Source organism: Coregonus lavaretus (assembly GCF_964263955.1).
Source record: "Coregonus lavaretus genome assembly, chromosome: 20".
NCBI lineage: Eukaryota > Metazoa > Chordata > Actinopteri > Salmoniformes > Salmonidae > Coregonus > Coregonus lavaretus.
Genome location: NC_140007.1, coordinates 24,684,883 through 24,702,950, shown reverse-complemented (window position 1 = coordinate 24,702,950; position 18,068 = coordinate 24,684,883). Strand labels below are relative to the sequence as shown.

General features: G+C 45.9%; 1 protein-coding gene across 1 annotated transcript in view; it reads left to right on the top strand.

The window, feature by feature from the left end:
- The first annotated feature begins 4,908 nt into the window (after positions 1–4,908).
- The window catches only part of tmco4 (transmembrane and coiled-coil domains 4), a 26,414-nt gene continuing 13,254 nt past the window's right edge, over positions 4,909–18,068 (top strand). Inside the window, exons 1-2 of the mRNA XM_084184182.1 lie at positions 4,909–5,018; positions 5,590–5,740. Coding sequence (XP_084040308.1) covers positions 4,967–5,018; positions 5,590–5,740 — 203 coding nt within the window. The 5' untranslated portion in view covers positions 4,909–4,966. The remainder of the gene's footprint in view (positions 5,019–5,589; positions 5,741–18,068) is intronic.

Sequence of the window (18,068 nt, the reverse complement as noted above, 5' to 3'; positions counted from 1 at the left end):
AACTGGCCGACTCTGTTTGATGGACTGGGCTGCCTCACAGCCTTTACTCACAGGCCCCTAGTGAATCCGGAAGTGACCCCAGTCATGCAGCCCCTGCGGCGCATTCCCTTTGCACTGCGTGATGACGTCACAAAAGATCTCCAGTCACAGTTGGATGCAGGCATCATTGAGCCAGTCAACGCTGCCCCCTGGATTTCAAACTTGGTCATTGCAACCAAAAAGTCAGGTGGAATCCAGACCTGTGTGGATCTCCGTGCTGTGAACAAGGCCGTTGTCCCGGATAAGTACCCCTTGCCTACAGCTGAGGAGCTGACCGCACAATTCCATGGCTCCACGATCTTCACGAAGCTTGACCTTCGTCAGGGTTATCTTCAGGTACCCCTCCATGCAGCTAGCAGAGACCTCACGGCCTTTGTCACACATGCTGGCGTGTTCAGATATACACGCATGCCTTTTGGACTTAGCTCCGCACCCAGCTGCTTCCAGAAGGTGATGAGCACCATCCTCGCTGGAATACCTGGGGTGGCGGTCTATCTGGATGACATCGTGGTCCACGGCCCTGACCTCCACATCCATGATTATCGACTCCACAGAGTATTCAGTGCTCTACTGCGGAACAACCTGACCCTTAACGGTGGAAAGTGCACCTTTGCAGCTCCAGCCGTCGAGCTTGTGGGCTTCCGCCTGTCGGCCAAAGGCATTGCCCCACTCATGTCGAACATTGAAGCCGTCCACCGGATCCCGGAACCGACCTCAGCCTCTCAGGTGGCCTCATTCTTGGGCATGACAGCTTACTACCTCCGGTTTCTGCCCCACTACTCTCAGACCACAGCGCCCCTTCGCCAGCTCCTCAAGAAGGATGAGCCATGGGCCTGGACGGCAGCCTGCTCAGACGCGGTCCACTCACTGAAGAGCCAGCTCACCACAGCCCCAGTCTTGGCTCACTTTGACCCCGTCTGCCACACCATTGTCACATGTGACGCCTCAGCTGGAGCACTAGGAGCTGTCCTCTCACAGCTGCAGAATGGCATTGAGAGGCCCGTCGCCTTCGCCTCAAGGGCCCTGAGCCCCACAGAACAACGGTACTCTGTGGGCGAACGAGAAGCACTGGCCTGTGTCTGGGCGTGCGAAAGGTGGCACCTCTACCTATATGGCCGTCTGTTCACACTCCGAACCGACCACCAGTCCCTCACAACGCTACTGTCAGCATCAGGAACTGGCCACAAGCCACTTCGGCTGCACAGATGGGCCGACCGCCTCAGACAGTATGACTATCAGCTGAAGTTCACTCCGGGGAGGGATAACGTGGTGGCAGACCTCCTCTCATGCTCCTTTGACGCTCCTACTCCGACCGTCTTGCCAGACGACAACGAAACAGAGCTTGTACAAATGCTATACGCTCCTCTTCAGTCAGTCGTCTCACTGGAGGAGCTGAAGCAAGCATCGGAACAGGATCCCACACTGTCTACCCTGCGCACCTACATACGCACTGGATGGCCAGCACATGTGCCGGAAGAGCTGGCGACTTTCGCCAGAGTGAAGCACGAACTTTCTTGCTGGGAAGAAGTCTGTGTCTCTCGAGGGTTTTGCACTGTGGTCCCGAGTGGCCTGCGTGCGCGTGTTCTATCCATGGCGCACAAGGGTCACTTGGGCATAGTGAAGGTCAAACAGCGATGTCGAGACCTTGTGTGGTGGCCAGGCATCGACCACGACATTGAAGCCCTGGTCAGGGATTGTGCTGCATGCCTCCTCAGTGGGAAAACAGGACAGTCCGCCCCACCCCCCCTGCAGCCTCTCGCATGGCCGTCCCACCCCTGGGAGCACATCCAACTGGACATCTGTGGAGAGATCCATGGACACGCAGTCCCTCACCATCAGCGCTTCCTGGTGGTGGTGTATGACCTCCACTCTAAGTGGCCAGAAGTGGTTCCTGTCGGAACTGTCACAGCACAGGCCATCGTGGACATCCTAGACAGCCTGTTCACAAGGTGGGGCCTACCCCTCACCCTTACCACGGACAATGGGCCCCAGCTAACCTCTGCCGAGTTCTCCTCATATCTCAGCAACAAGGGAATCAAACACATCCGCACGGCCTACTACAACCCACAAGCTAACGGAGGGGTGGAACGCTTCAACCAAACGCTGAAGAACGGCATCAGAGCGCACCTGGTCCAGGGGTGCACGTTCCAAACTGCTTTGAATCAAACGCTAATGCACTACAGAGCAAGCAAACACACAACAACACAGGTCTCCCCGGCATCCCTCATGCTAGGTCGTGAGATGGAACTGCCACTGGACAGACTCAGAACACAGAGAGTAGCAGAACCGGCGACTAGGCGCACCCAAGAACAGCAGGCAGTGACCAGGCACCAAAGAGCAATGAAACAGCGTTTTGACAAGGCACACAGGGTGAAGAAGTCGATCATCCAAGTGTCAGACTGGGTCCGAGCCCGACGGCCTCAGCGGTGCAACAAAATGGCCTCATTCTGGTCGGACCCCTTGCAGGTCAGTCGACAACTGGGGCCCGCCACATTCATGATGAGCAATGGATCACGCTGGCACGCCAGCCGCCTCAGAAAAGTCCCTGCCCCTCAAGGAACACGAAGGCACACAAAACAGACATGCAGGCCAGAGACGCCACCGAATGGACCTCCTCCACCACTACCACCTGAGCCCCAGCCTCTGTGGGTTCCCCAAGGGCCAGAGCCACAAGCGGTGGCGGTTGAAGAAAGGCCTATGCGGGCACGAACTCGCCCTGCTTATCTGGTGGACTACTTAACCTCTTTTCATTCTTAGGCTCCGTTAGGTGTCTTAGTCAACCTCCAGGTTAATTGACTGAACTGGCTAGTTTGGAGAGTCCATCCGTTTAAGGGTTAATGTTTATTTCTTACAGGTATCACTCTAGGTTCTTGCCCTATGGACATTTTATATATGGTACCAGTCCCTGGTTTTGGAAAGGGGGGGGGAATGTTATGTATGGTACGACGTGCTGTACGTCGTACTGTACGTTGTTATGGTTTACGACAGTGTGCTGCGTTACGGATGAATGGGTTGTCAGAATGTGTGGCACATGTCATTAAACGACAGAGTGATGTACAATGTGAAACTGTGCAGATGTCCGTTCTTCTACAACTAGGCTAGATATAACAACAACATCAAATGTTGTCTTCAAATTGGCTTTCCAAACAAAGCGTTACATTACAAAGGGAACCTCTAACTCTGTTTGTGTCCGCAGCATATTGTCTATTTAGCCAGGCAATGCCCACATTATTCTGACATATTTTAGAATGTAAAAATAATGTGAATGCATAATGCCATTGGGTAGGCCGATAAAAAAAATGCATTATTCTTTAAGTGGTAATGCATACTTTTTTGCATTCATTTTGGGGGGAGTAGGTTTTCTATAGGCTATTACAACAATTAAATATAAAGATCCTTCAAAATTACAATTAAGTACTTGAAAATGTAATTGAAAGTCCTTGAATGTGACTTGGCAATGTCTGTATGAACCATGTATAGGCTACATCTTGAAAATCAGTTTTCAAGAACCGAATAAAAAAGTTCAATGTGTTTACATCGCATTTTCAACTCTACCGATATTTTTCTCACTAAAACTGTTGAGGCAAATAGCAAATGTGCCGACTCTAGTCTTGGCACGCGTGCTCTAGCCAACAGCTAGCAGATACAGTGCAGGTAGGATAGTCTACAATACATGATGAGATAATTAAGAGCGAGAATATTTGTATTTGTCAAACGGGAATGAAGCATCAATCATTATGTCACCAGAATAATTATTGGAAAGGAGCATCAAGATTACACTTGCACTTTCACTACCCTGTGAGGTTTATCATAAATTATTTCATCTGTAGCCTACCTAATAAACTGCATGGTTTACCGAGTAAGTGGGAGGACCACACACCATATCATCGTGTGACTCCAAGTTTAGTTTTATATGATGGTTATTAGGCTATATCCATACAAAAATACAAAAAGATCACACCATGTCAAATTAACAAATGTTCTGTCAGCATTTGTACAATTGCACCGAAACTTCCAGTTTCCATCACAGCTGTCATGGTTTTATTTAATATGGTAGGCCTATGACATTACTTGCATAAAAACTGTGGATGGAAACATGGTTAGTGGTGGGGAAATGCGCACATTTTGTTTATGCCGATTTTCGAATATTCGCATGAAAATCTGTTGTGAATTGGATGGAAACCTAGTTTGTGGTTTACAAATATATATTTGTGAGAGATTAACAAAGGTCCTCTTTGCTTGTTATCTCATTCGTTGTCTTCCCAATAAGTTATAACCTCTTGAGAGACATCAATCTTAATTCTGAGTTGAACAAATGGGAGCAGGACAGAACTAAAATAAGTGTATTGTATTATTATTCAATAAATATTTGTTCTTGATCTTTTTAAATAACCAGGTTTCCATTCAAACGTTTTATGCGAGTATAGTAGCCTACACGTTGGATAAAAAATGTCAGAACAGGCCTGATGGAAACACATTTTTTATCGCTAAACTTTCCAAATGTCCACAAAACAAAATACGGTAGACAAGGTGGGATATTTTTGTGTCAGTAAAATGAATTATGTGTTGTGTGGTCATCCTGCTACGACTCGGGAAAGCATGCAGTTTATTAGGCTACAGATGAAAAAGTTATGATGAACTTCACATGATGGTGAAAGTGCCCGTTGATGAGCTTGATACTCCTTTCCAATAAATATCGAGGGTCATATAATAATTTCCCCCCATCCATTTGCTCTTGCTGAATGAACGAACGAGGTGTTTCAGATCGTTACACGTATGTACAAGCTGTGTCTCAACGTTACAATCTTGAACACGACCCTGTTTGGACGCGTCAGCTCTTTGGTCAGAAGTTGCAAAGAGTTCATTGAACTTTCAACCACAAGTTGATAACAACAACCAAGCTGAGCCACCATGCTAACAAAGTGAAATGGAGGAGGAAAGAACAAAACAACACTGTTTTAATCCAGTGTTGACTCCAGGTAATCAATAATGTTTTGCATTTGTAAAGAAACGTCTACGTGTCAACGTGGGTTATCTAGCTACCTAACATAAACTAGCTAACCTAAGCTAGCTATCCGCCAGCTGTTTCGAACAGTGAGTGTACGTTAGCTGGTTGTTAGCCACTGAACGTTATTAGCTAGCTAGAAAGTTAGCAAGAAACTTGTATCCTAGTCTAAATAGTCCCCTACTTATTTGGCAAGATAGCTAACTAGTTACGTAACTAGTTAGCTAACTAGAACACTTAGCTTATTTTGGTTGTCTAGCTACCTAGTTAGATAACGTACTAGTTTGAGTCAGTGCATGGAAGGTGCAAGTTGCTAAATACTTTTTGGGGGACTTATTGTTGCCTAGGTTCAGTGAGTTTCTCCGTGATGCAGGAACATTTGTTTTTCATGTAGCTACCTAGCACATTTGTAAAAATATTTTTTGTTACCTTTCACTGACTGTTCTAGTGCAGCATCGTTGGAAAGATTTCAGATTCATCAAACCTTTATCAAGTTATGATACTGCTATTACACATTAACTAAATATATCTGTCAATCTCTACAGATCCAGGGGGGGAGAAGCCCCGTCGAGATGGGCCGGATGAACCTATCGCTGTGGCGGTGATTGGCAGGCAGCTGACTGAACCAGGGCGCTTTGCCTACGCAGGGCTCTGTGGGGTCTCCTTGGGCCAGCTGTTTCCTGGACCTGAGAACAGGTACAGTACTGCAGGGGTTCCCAAACGACCAGTGGCGGCTCCTGAAAAAATTCTCAGGACAATTTTTCTGATGATTTAGGTGACCTACACACATTTTTAAAAAGATATGTCCAGCAACAACATGAAGACAGGGGCAGCATATAAGTCAATACCAGAAGCATTTATTGACTGATCTCAAAAGTGTTGGCTTACAAAATCAAAATAAGTTATCACAGTAAAAATAATCAAGGGTGTTCTTTCACATTCCTCAACACTGCATAAACAATATGCATTTCCATAAACAAATGAAATATCAGCTGAAAATACAGCATCTTGGTATTTGTTCAGATTGCAGGATCAACAAGAGCTTTTACCACATTTTTTGCCTCATGGTTGAATTGGAAATATGTGCACCTGAGCATAATTCACAACAAGCAAGCAGGAGCTTTTGATAGAGGCTACTGAAAACATTGATGCAAGTTATTGGTAATAAGACATTTTTATAGACTTCCATATTCTGCCCTCTTGTATAGATTTGTGAAAATGAACAGTGATAGACATTTTGCCTGAAAACAGAATTTGAAAGTAATTTCTAGAAAAGGTAAACACAGCTATCTGTATGGCTTTGTAAAAATGAACAACCATATTCTGGCCAATTGTATAGATTTGTAAATATGAACAACCATATTCTGGCCAATTGTATAGATTTGTAAAAATGAACATGAACAGATTATTTATTTTTTTACTTTTTTTAAAATGAAAAATAACTATTTTAAACAACATCAACTGTGAACTGATTTGGGCGTGTGTGTGTTAAAGAGACAGACAGGGAGGGACAAAGAGAGAGAGAGGCTACATTACTTGTACTGAAACTGTTCTCTTCTCTGTTTCAATACAGCAAAGCGTTCAATGACTTTCTCATTGAAATCAGGCATGCTGAGGACTAGTTCCCTCTCCATGGAAAGCATGGCCAGTGCATTCAGACGTTCCTGGCCCATTGAATTTCGCAGGAATGTCTTAACTCGTGTCAAAGTTGAGAAACATCTCTCAGCTTCAGCTGTTGTCATGGGAGTAGTTATGAGGATGTTCAACAGAGTCACAGTCTCAGAGAACGTCTCCTGGAGGTTGTAGCTCATGAGAACCTGGTACAGTGCCAGTGCACCACAGCATCCCTTGAATTCAGGATTCTCATAGATCAGAGATAGTTCTGTCTTGAGCTTTGCCTTGCTCATCATGGGGTATGCATTCACAGTGGCATTCAGAGCCTCATCAGGAAATGAATGGCAGTACCTTTCAAACATGTCTGCTTGCAGTAAGGTAGCACTCACAAGGTGGCCAGAGAAAGAGAACCTTTCTTTGGTGTGATCCAGGATGGTGTTGCAGACCTCTTCAGACAGCCTCTGCTTCTCCTCTTCTCTCAAAGCTGTTCTGGGTCTTTTGGCTCCTGTTGCTTCTTGCAGCTGCTGTTGAGAGGAGTCCCTGAAGGCAAACAGACCAATGTGTTTGTTGGCTTTGTACAGTATTGTTGTCTATGTGATGCACAGGTATATGCAATGTATCCATGTATAGTACAAATACTTCAGTTCCACTTAAAATGGGCAGGGATGCATAAAGTCTTTAGTGTTTAAATTAGCCTTTGTGTCTCACATAGCCTGGATGTTCAGCACAGTATACAGTGGTGCTCATAAGCTTATGATCCCATGCTAAAGTTGACTAAAAAGAGGAATAAAAAAGAAAAGAAAATTGGTGTCCTTAAAGGTTGGATTTTACAACTTTTTTAATTAAGTCATTAAGATCAATTTCCAAAAGATAATTTTTTTTATTTTTGTATTCCTCTTTTTAGTCAACTTTAGAATGTGTTCATACACTTATGAGCACCACTGTACAGTACACATAGTATATAAAATAAGCTAGATTACACCACTGGCCATATATAATGAGAATAATGTAATTTCAAACACAAATGCAGTCTCCTTTCATGCATACATTTTCAAATAAAGCTCTGCTTTGAGAAAGATCGAATGATATTGTTTAATCTTACCTTTTGGCCTGCACACTGCTTGTGAAGCTGTCGAGGGCACGTTTGATAAAGACAGCATCGATGTCCTTCTTCTGTAGCTTCTGGTACAGAATGTCGACGTGGGGCATGATTTTGTGAAAAAGCCGCAGGAAAAAAATAAAATCTTCATCATGTAGCATCCTCACGTAGCCAGATGCCTCTCTCACGGTGGGCTGGTCAAATGAACCCAATGAACCCGTCCGAATGGCTTCAAAACATTCTATGAGGTCGTCTCGATTCTCGTAGACAGTGTTCACGACTCTGCTTAGTAGAAACCTGTTGAATTATTAAATTTGGTCTGGGAGGTCCTAATTGTTTCGTTGCCAATTTATCTTGATTTGTTCGCCGACAAAAAGGAACTTCTTTCAAAGAGACAATCGAGTTGCACTGAAGGCTAGCCATTTTGACAGTAGTAGTGAATTGATTGATGAGGCTACCCGCTCTTTTCTTAGTTACGTTCATGGTTATGTTACGTATGACGAAAGCGCGTAAATGCAAGCCCTCAGAAACCCATAGAGATTGTATTGAAAGCTCTGATATTTGAAAAAAATTGATTTTACATTAGAGGCTATGAGAGACTTCTGGGCGATTTTCAACCTGACTGAAATCGCCCCAAAACGGGCGGGGACATTTGAAGCACGACTTTAGCCTGATTGGACATTTAGTGGCAGATCAGACGTCTAGATTAGAACACTGATAACTACTGTTGCCGTGATATAATTGATTAGAAAAAAAATCCCTTCCTTTTCCCGTTTGGCAGTGCGTCGCCCATATCGCCCTAATGAACACACCGCCCCTGCAAACGACCCCTCACACGCCCCACAATTTGGCAACCACTGCTGTACTGTACCCTCAGAATAACTGTACCAAATATGTACAGTGCATTCGGAAAGTATTCAGACCCCTTGACTTTTTCCACATTTTGTGACATTACTGCCTTATTCTAAAATGGATTAAATTGTTTTTTTCTCCCTCATCAATCTACACACAATAACCCATAACTGTCCAAGATGGAGTAGCAGTGCGGTCGTGTATTCTGTTGTGTCCTCGTGTAAATAGCCTGTTTTTTTGTATTTTTTTGTATATATTTCTCGCTCACTTTCCATCCTTTAACTAAATATACTTTCCTGCAACCCGCCTCACCCAATGTGGAACGGATTCTATTATTTCTTTATTTTTATCAAGAACCTACGGCTGAAACTAGCCAGCTAGCCAGCTAACTAGCTACTTGCTATTAGCCACCGTTAGCGGTCTTCACCACTGTCCGTGGCCTGTACTACCTACCAGCCAGCTCTAGCCTGGACAATTATCAAATCAAATCAAATCAAATTGTATTGGTCACATGCGCCGAATACAACAGGTGCAGACATTACAGTGAAATGCTTACTTACAGCCCTTAACCAACAGTGCATTTATTTTTAACAAAAAAAGTAAAAATAAAACAACAACAAAAAAAGTGTTGAGAAAAAAAAGAGCAGAAGTAAAATAAAGTAACAGTAGGAAGGCTATATATACAGGGGGGTACCGTTGCAGAGTCAATGTGCGGGGGCACCGGCTAGTTGAGGTAGTTGAGGTAATATGTACATGTGGGTAGAGTTAAAGTGACTATGCATAAATAATTAACAGAGTAGCAGCAGCGTAAAAAGGATGGGGTGGGGGGGCAGTGCAAATAGTCCGGGTAGCCATGATTAGCTGTTCAGGAGTCTTTTGGCTTGGGGGTAGAAGCTGTTGAGAAGTCTTTTGGACCTAGACTTGGCACTCCGGTACCGCTTGCCGTGCGGTAGCAGAGAGAACAGTCTATGACTAGGGTGGTCTTTGACAATTTTGAGGGCCTTCCTCTGACACCACCTGGTATAGAGGTCCTGGATGGCAGGAAGCTTGGCCCCAGTGATGTACTGGGCCGTACGCACTACCCTCTGTAGTGCCTTACGGTCGGAGGCCAAGCAGTTGCCATACCAGGCGGTGATGCAACCAGTCAGGATGCTCTCGATGGTGCAGCTGTAGAATTTTTTGAGGATCTGAGGACCCATGCCAAATCTTTTCAGTCTCCTGAGGGGGAATAGGCTTTGTCGTGCCCTTTTCACGACTGTCTTGGTGTGTTTGGACCATGATAGTTCGTTGGTGATGTGGACACCAAGGAACTTGAAGCTCTCAACCTGTTCCACTACAGCCCCGTCGATGAGAATGGGGGCGTGCTCAGTCCTCTTTTTTTTCCTGTAGTCCACAATCATCTCCTTTGTCTTGGTCACGTTGAGGGAGAGGTTGTTGTCCTGGCACCACACGGCCAGGTCTCTGACCTCCTCCCTATAGGCTGTCTCATCGTTGTCGGTGATCAGGCCTACCACTGTTGTGTCGTCGGCAAACTTAATGATGGTGTTGGAGTCGTGCCTGGCCATGCAGTCATGGGTGAACAGAGAGTACAGGAGGGGACTGAGCACGCACCCCTGAGGGGCCCTCGGGTTGAGGATCAGTGTAGCAGATGTGTTGTTACCTACCCTTACCACCTGGGGGCGGCCCGTCAGGAAGTCCAGGATCCAGTTGCAGAGGGAGGTGTTTAGTCCCAGGATCCTTAGCTTAGTGATGAGCTTAGAGGGCACTATGGTGTTGAATGCTGAGCTGTAGTCAATGAATAGCATTCTCACGTAGGTGTTCCTCTTGTCCAGGTGGGAAAGGGCAGTGTGGAGTGCAATAGAGATTGCATCATCTGTGGATCTGTTGGGGCGGTATGCAAATTGGAGTGGGTCTAGGGTTTCTGGGATAATGCTGTTGATGTGAGCCATGACCAGCCTTTCAAAGCACTTCATGGCTACAGACGTCAGTGCTACGGGTCGGTAGTCATTTAGGCAGGTTATCTTAGAGTCCTTGGGCACGGGGACTATGGTGGTCTGCTTGAAACATGTTGGTATTACAGACTCAGTCAGGGACATGTTGAAAATGTCAGTGAAGACACTTGCCAGTTGGTCAGCACATGCTCGGAGTACACGTCCTGATAATCCGTCTGGCCCTGCGGCCTTGTGAATGTTGACCTGCTTAAAAGTCTTACTCACATCGGCTACGGAGAGCGTGATCACATAGTCATCCGGAACAGCTGGTGCTCTCATGCATGCTTCAGTGTTGCTTGCCTCGAAGCGAGCATAGAAGTGGTTTAGCTCGTCTGGTAGGCTTGTGTCACTGGGCAGCTCGCGGCTGTGCTTCCCTTTGTAGTCTGTAATAGTTTTCAAGCCCTGCCACATCCGACGAGCGTCAGAGCCAGTGTAGTACGATTCAATCTTAGTCCTGTATTGACTCTTTGCCTGTTTGATGGTTCGTCGGAGGTCATAGCGGGATTTCTTATAAGCGTCCGGGTTAGAGTCCCGTTCCTTGAAAGCGGCAGCTCTACCCTTTAGCTCAGTGCGGATGTTTCCTGTAATCCATGGCTTCTGGTTGGGGTATGTACGTACGGTCACTGTGGGGACGACATCATCGATGCACTTATTGATGAAGCCAGTGACTGATGTGGTGTACTCCTCAATGCTGTCTGAAGAATCCCGGATAATGTTCCAGTCTGTGCTAGCAAAACAGTCCTGTAGCTTAGCATCTGCGTCATCTGACCACTTTTTTATTAACCGAGTCACTGGTGCTTCCTGCTTTAGTTTTTGCTTATAAGCAGGAATCAGGAGGATAGAGTTATGGTCAGATTTGCCAAATGGAGGGCGAGGGTTAGCTTTGTATGCGTCTCTGTGTGGAGTAAAGGTGGTCTAGAGTTTTTTTTCCTCTGGTTGCACATTTAACATGCTGGTAGAAATTAGGTAGAACGGATTTAAGTTTCCCTGCATTAAAGTCCCCGGCCACTAGGAGTGCTGCATCTGGATGAGCGTTTTCCTGTTGATTTATGGCCTTGTACAACTCATTCAGTGCAATCTTAATGCCAGCATTGGTTTGTGGTGGTAAATAGACAGCTATGAAAAATATAGATGAAAACTCTCTTGGTAAATAGTGTGGTCTACAGCTTATCATAAGATACTCTACCTCAGGCGAGCAAAACCTCGAGACTTCCTTAGTATTTGATTTTGTGCACCAGCTGTTGTTTACAAATATACACTGACCGCCACCCCTTGTCTTACCGGAGTCAGCCGTTCTATCCTGCTGATGTAGCGTATAGCCCGCTAGCTGTATGATATCCATGTCGTCGTTCAGCCACGACTCGGTGAAACATAAGATATTACAGTTTTTAATGTCCCGTTGGTAGGATAACCGTAATCTTAGGTCATCCAATTTATTTTCAAATGATTGAACGTTGGCTAATAGGATTGATGGAAGAGGCAGTTTACTCGCTCGCCGTCGGATCCTTACAAGGCACCCCGATCTACGTCCACGATATCTCCGTCTCTTCCTCACGCGAATGACGGGGATTTGGGCCTTGTCGGGTGTCTGTATGATATCCTTCGCGGCCGCCTCGTTGAAGAAAAAATCTTCGTCCAATACGAGGTGAGTAATCGCTGTCCTGATATCCAGAAGCTCTTTTTGGTTATAAGATGGCAGAAACATTATGTACAAAATAAATTACAAATAACGCGGAAAAACACACATAATAGTACAATTGGTTAGAGGGCTGTAAAACGGCAGCCATCTTCTCCGGCGCCAGTCTGCACAGCGTGCTATCGACCCAGAGCATATCGGATTTTCTGCCGGAATCACAGAATCACTGGACCGTAACACCGGATCATCGCAACTAGCTAGCTGCAACCAAATGGCTGTTGTTGGCTAATTCACCACTGTCCCGACGCACCAGTTAGCCTTGAGCTAGCCTCGAGCCAGGCCCATCTCCCGGCTATCTACCTCTCTGTCAACCGGACGGGACCTCCTAGTTGTCGACACGGAGCCCCGCCAATCCATCACGACTGGTCTGCCGACGTAATCGTCTGATGTGATTTCAACAGGCTTCCCGTTGCGACGACCACAATGATCCATCTGCTAGCTCCGGCCCGCTAGCACGCGCAATCAACAGCCGTGCCTCCTGCTCGCCTGTGCTGTAGCAGCCTACGAACTGCTCCCGGACTTACCTATTGCTGTTCACTGGACCTTATGATCACTCAGCTACACAGCTGATGCCTGCTGTACTGTTCCTTTACACGGTACCCTATCCTGTTTATCTGTTTAGCCTCAGCCCAAACTTTCGTCGCCATTACCAGTTGTTGTCTTAGTCCTCTCGAATAACACCTGTGATTGCGTTATGCCTCTCTCCAATGTCAATATGCCTAGCCTATTGCTGTTTGGGCTAGTTCTTATTGTACTATTTCACTGTAGAGCCCCCAGTCCCGCTCAACCAGCCTCAGAGAGCTCGTTTGTCCCACCCCGCATACACGTGGAGACCGGCTCAATCGGTACCTCCAGTGATCTCTTTCATCGTTACCCAATGCTTACAGTGGGGAAAAAAAGTATTTAGTCAGCCACCAATTGTGCAAGTTCTCCCACTTAAAAAGATGAGAGAGGCCTGTAATTTTCTTCATAGGTACACGTCAACTATGACAGACAAATTGAGAATTTTTTTCTCCAGAAAATCACATTGTAGGATTTTGAATGAATTTATTTGCAAATTATGGTGGAAAATAAGTATTTGGTCACCTACAAACAAGCAAGATTTCTGGCTCTCACAGACCTGTAACGTCTTCTTTAAGAGGCTCCTCTGTCCTCCACTCGTTACCTGTATTAATGGCACCTGTTTGAACTTGTTATCAGTATAAAAGACACCTGTCCACAACCTCAAACAGTCACACTCCAAATTCCACTATGGCCAAGACCAAAGAGCTGTCAAAGGACACCAGAAACAAAATTGTAGACCTGCACCAGGCTGGGAAGACTGAATCTGCAATAGGTAAGCAGCTTGGTTTGAAGAAATCAACTGTGGGAGCAATTATTAGGAAATGGAAGACATACAAGACCCCTGATAATCTCCCTCGATCTGGGGCTCCACGCAAGATCTCACCCCGTGGGTTCAAAATGATCACAAGAACGGTGAGCAAAAATCCCAGAACCACACGGGGGGACCTAGTGAATGACCTGCAGAGAGCTGGGACCAAAGTAACAAAGCCTACCATCAGTAACACACTACGCCGCCAGGGACTCAAATCCTGCAGTGCGAGACGTGTCCCCCTGCTTAAACCAGTACATGTCCAGGCCCGTCTGAAGTTTGCTAGAGTGCATTTGGATGATCCAGAAGAGGATTGGGAGAATGTCATATGGTCAGATGAAACCAAAATATAACTTTTTGGTAGAAACTCAACTCGTCGTGTTTGGAGGACAAAGAATGCTGAGTTGCATCCAAAGAACACCATACCTACTGTGAAGCATGTGGGTGGAAACATCATGCTTTGGGGCTGTTTTTCTGCAAAGGGACCAGGACGACTGATCCGTGTAAAGGAAAGAATGAATGGGGCCATGTATCGTGAGATTTTGAGTGAAAACCTCCTTCCATCAGCAAGGGCATTGAAGATGAAACGTGGCTGGGTCTTTCAGCATGACAATGATCCCAAACACACCGCCCGGGCAACGAAGGAGTGGCTTCGTAAGAAGCATTTCAAGGTCCTGGAGTGGCCTAGCCAGTCTCCAGATCTCAACCCCATAGAAAATCTTTGGAGGGAGTTGAAAGTCTGTGTTGCCCAGCGACAGCCCCAAAACATCACTGCTCTAGAGGAGATCTGCATGTAGGAATGGGCCAAAATACCAGCAACAGTGTGTGAAAACCTTGTGAAGACTTACAGAAAACGTTTGACCTGTGTCATTGCCAACAAAGGGTATATAACAAAGTATTGAGAAACTTTTGTTATTGACCAAATACTTATTTTCCACCATAATTTGCAAATACATTCATTAAATATCCTACAATGTGATTTTCTGGATTTTTTCCCCTCATTTTGTCTGTCATAGTTGACATGTACCTATGATGAAAATTACAGGCCTCTCTCATCTTTTTAAGTGGGAGAACTTGCACAATTGGTGGCTGACTAAATACTTTTTTCCCCCACTGTAGATGTACAGTGGGGAGAACAAGTATTTGATACACTGCCGATTTTGCAGGTTTTCCTACTTACAAAGCATGTAGAGGTCTGTAATTTTTATCATAGGTACACTTCAACTGTGAGAGACGGAAATCCAGAAAATCACATTGTAAGATTTTTAAGTAATTAATTTGCATTTTATTGCATGACATAAGTATTTGATCACCTACCAACCAGTAAGAATTCCGGCTCTCACAGACCTGTTAGTTTTTCTTTAAGAAGCCCTCCTGTTCTCCACTCATTACCTGTATTAACTCGTTACCTGTATAAAAGACACCTGTCCACACACTCAATCTAGCAGACTCCAACCTCTCCACAATGGCCAAGACCAGAGAGCTGTGTAAGGACATCAGGGATAAAATTGTAGACCTGCACAAGGCTGGGATGGGCTACAGGACAATAGGGAAGCAGCTTGGTGAGAAGGCAACAACTGTTGGCGCAATTATTAGAAAATGGAAGAAGTTCAAGATGACGGTCAATCACCCTCGGTCTGGGGCTCCATGCAAGATCTCACCTCGTGGGGCATCAATGATCATGAGGAAGGTGAGGGATCAGCCCAGAACTACACGGCAGGACCTGGTCAATGACCTGAAGAGAGCTGGGACCACAGTCTCAAAGAAAACCATTAGTAACACACTACGCCGTCATGGATTAAAATCCTGCAGCGCACGCAAGGTCCCCCTGCTCAAGCCAGCGCATGTTCAGGCCCGTCTGAAGTTTGCCAATGACCATCTGGATGATCCAGAGGAGGAATGGGAGAAAGTCATGTGGTCTGATGAGACAAAAATATAGCTTTTTGGTCTAAACTCCACTCGCTGTGTTTGGAGGAGGAAGAAGGATGAGTACAACCCCAAGAACACCATCCCAACCGTGAAGCATGGAGGTGGAAACATCATTCTTTGGGGACACACAGCCAGGGCAACTAAGGAGTGGCTCCATAAGAAGCATGTCAAGGTCCTGGAGTGGCCTAGCCAGTCTCCAGACCTGAACCCAATAGAAAATCTTTGGAGGGAGCTGAAAGTCCATCCCGAATTACAACATTTTCCATCTAGATAGAACTGCCAAAGGGGGGCGGAGTTGCAATCTGCTGTAGAGATATCATATCATACTATCCAGGTCTGTGCCCAAACAGTTTGAGCTTCTACTTCTAAAAATCCACCTTTCCAGAAATAAGTCTCTCACTGTTTCCGCTTGCTACAGACTCCCCTCAGCCCCCAGTTGTGCCCTGGACACCATATGTGAATTGCTTGCCCCCCATCTATCCTCAGAGTTCATACTGCTTGGTGACCTAAACTGGGATATGCTTAACACCCCGGCCGTCCTACAATCTAAACTAGATGCCCTCAATCTCACACAAATTATCAAGGAACCTACCAGGTACAACCCTAAATCTGTAAACATGGGCACCCTCATAGATATCATCCTGACTAATTTACCCTCTAAATACACCTCCGCTGTCTTCAACCAGGATCTCAGCGATCACTGCCTCATTGCCTGCGTCCGTAATGGGTCTGTGGTCAAACGACCACCCCTCATCACTGTGAAACGCTCCCTAAAACACTTCAGCGAGCAGGCCTTTCTAATTGACCTGGCCCGGGTATCCTGGATGGATATTGACCTCATTCCGTCAGTAGAGGATGCCTGGATGTTCTTCAAAAGTGCTTTCCTCTCCATCTTAAATAAGCATGCCCTATTAAAAAAATTCAGAACTAAGAACAGATATAGCCCCTGGTTCACCCCAGACTTGACTGCCCTTGACCAGCACAAAAACATCCTGTGGCGTACTGCATTAGCATCGAACAGCCCCCGCGATATGCAACTTTTCAGAGAAGTCAGGAACCAATATACACAATCAGTTAGGAAAGCAAAGGCTAGCTTTTTCAAACAGAAATGTGCATCCTGTAGCACTAACTCCAAAAAGTTTTGGGACACTGTAAAGTCCATGGAGAATAAGAGCACCTCCTCCCAGCTACCCACTGCACTGAGGCTAGTAAACACTGTCACCACCGATAAATCTACGATAATCGAGAATTTCCATGCTTTCCACCTGGCTACCGCTACCCCGGCCACCAGCTCTGCACCCTCCGCTGCAACTTGCCCATGCCCCCCCCGCTTCTCCTTCACCCAAATTCAGATAGCTGAGGCCCTGAAAGAACTGTAAAATCTGGACCCGCCGAAATTAGCCGCCGAAATTGTCGCAACCTCTATAACTAGCCTGTTCAACCTCTCTTTTGTATCGTCTGAGATCCCCAGAGAATGGAAAGCTGCCGCGGTCATCTCCATCTTCAAAGGGGGTGACACACTAGATCCAAACTGTTACAGACCTATATCCATCCTGCCCTGCCTTTCGAAAGTATTTGAAAGCCAAGTTAACCAAACAGATCACCGACCATTTCGAATCCCACCGTACCTTCTCCGCTATGCAATCTGGTTTCCGAGCTGGTCATGGGTGCACCTCAGCCACGCTCAAGGTCCTAAATGATATAATAACTGCGATCGATAAAAGACAGTACTGTGCAGGCGTCTTTATCGACCTGGCCAAGGCTTTTGACTCTGTCAATCACCGCATTCTTATTGGCAGACTAAATAGGCTTGGTTTCTCATATGACTGCCTCGCCCGGATCACCAACTACTTCTCAGATAGAGTTCAATGTGTCAAACTGGAGGGCCTGTGGTCTGGACCTCTGGCAGTCTATGGGGGTGCCACAGTGTTCAATTCTCGGGCCGACTCTATTCTCTGTGTATATCAATGATGTTGCTCTTGCTGCTGGTGACTCTCAGATCCACCTCTACGCAGACGGCACCATTTTGTATACATATTTCCCTTCATTGGACACTGTGTTAACAAACCTCCAAACGAGCTTCAATGCCATACAACACTCCTTCCATGGCCTCCAACTGCTCTTAAACGCTAGTAAAACTAAATGCATACTCTTCAATCGAACGCTGCTGGCACCCGCCCGCCCGACTAGAATCACTACTCTCGGCGGGTCTGACTTAGAATATGTGGACAACTACAAATACCTAGGTGTCTGGTTAGACCATAAACTCTCCTTTCAGACTCATATTAAGCATCTCCAATCCAAAGTTAAATCTAGAATCGGCTTCCTATTTCGCAACAAAGCCTCCTTCACTCATGCTGCTAAACATGCCCTCGTAAAACTGACTATCCTACCGATCCTTGACTTCGGCGATGTCATTTACAAAATAGCTTCCAACACTCTACTCAGCAAATTGGATGTATTCTATCACA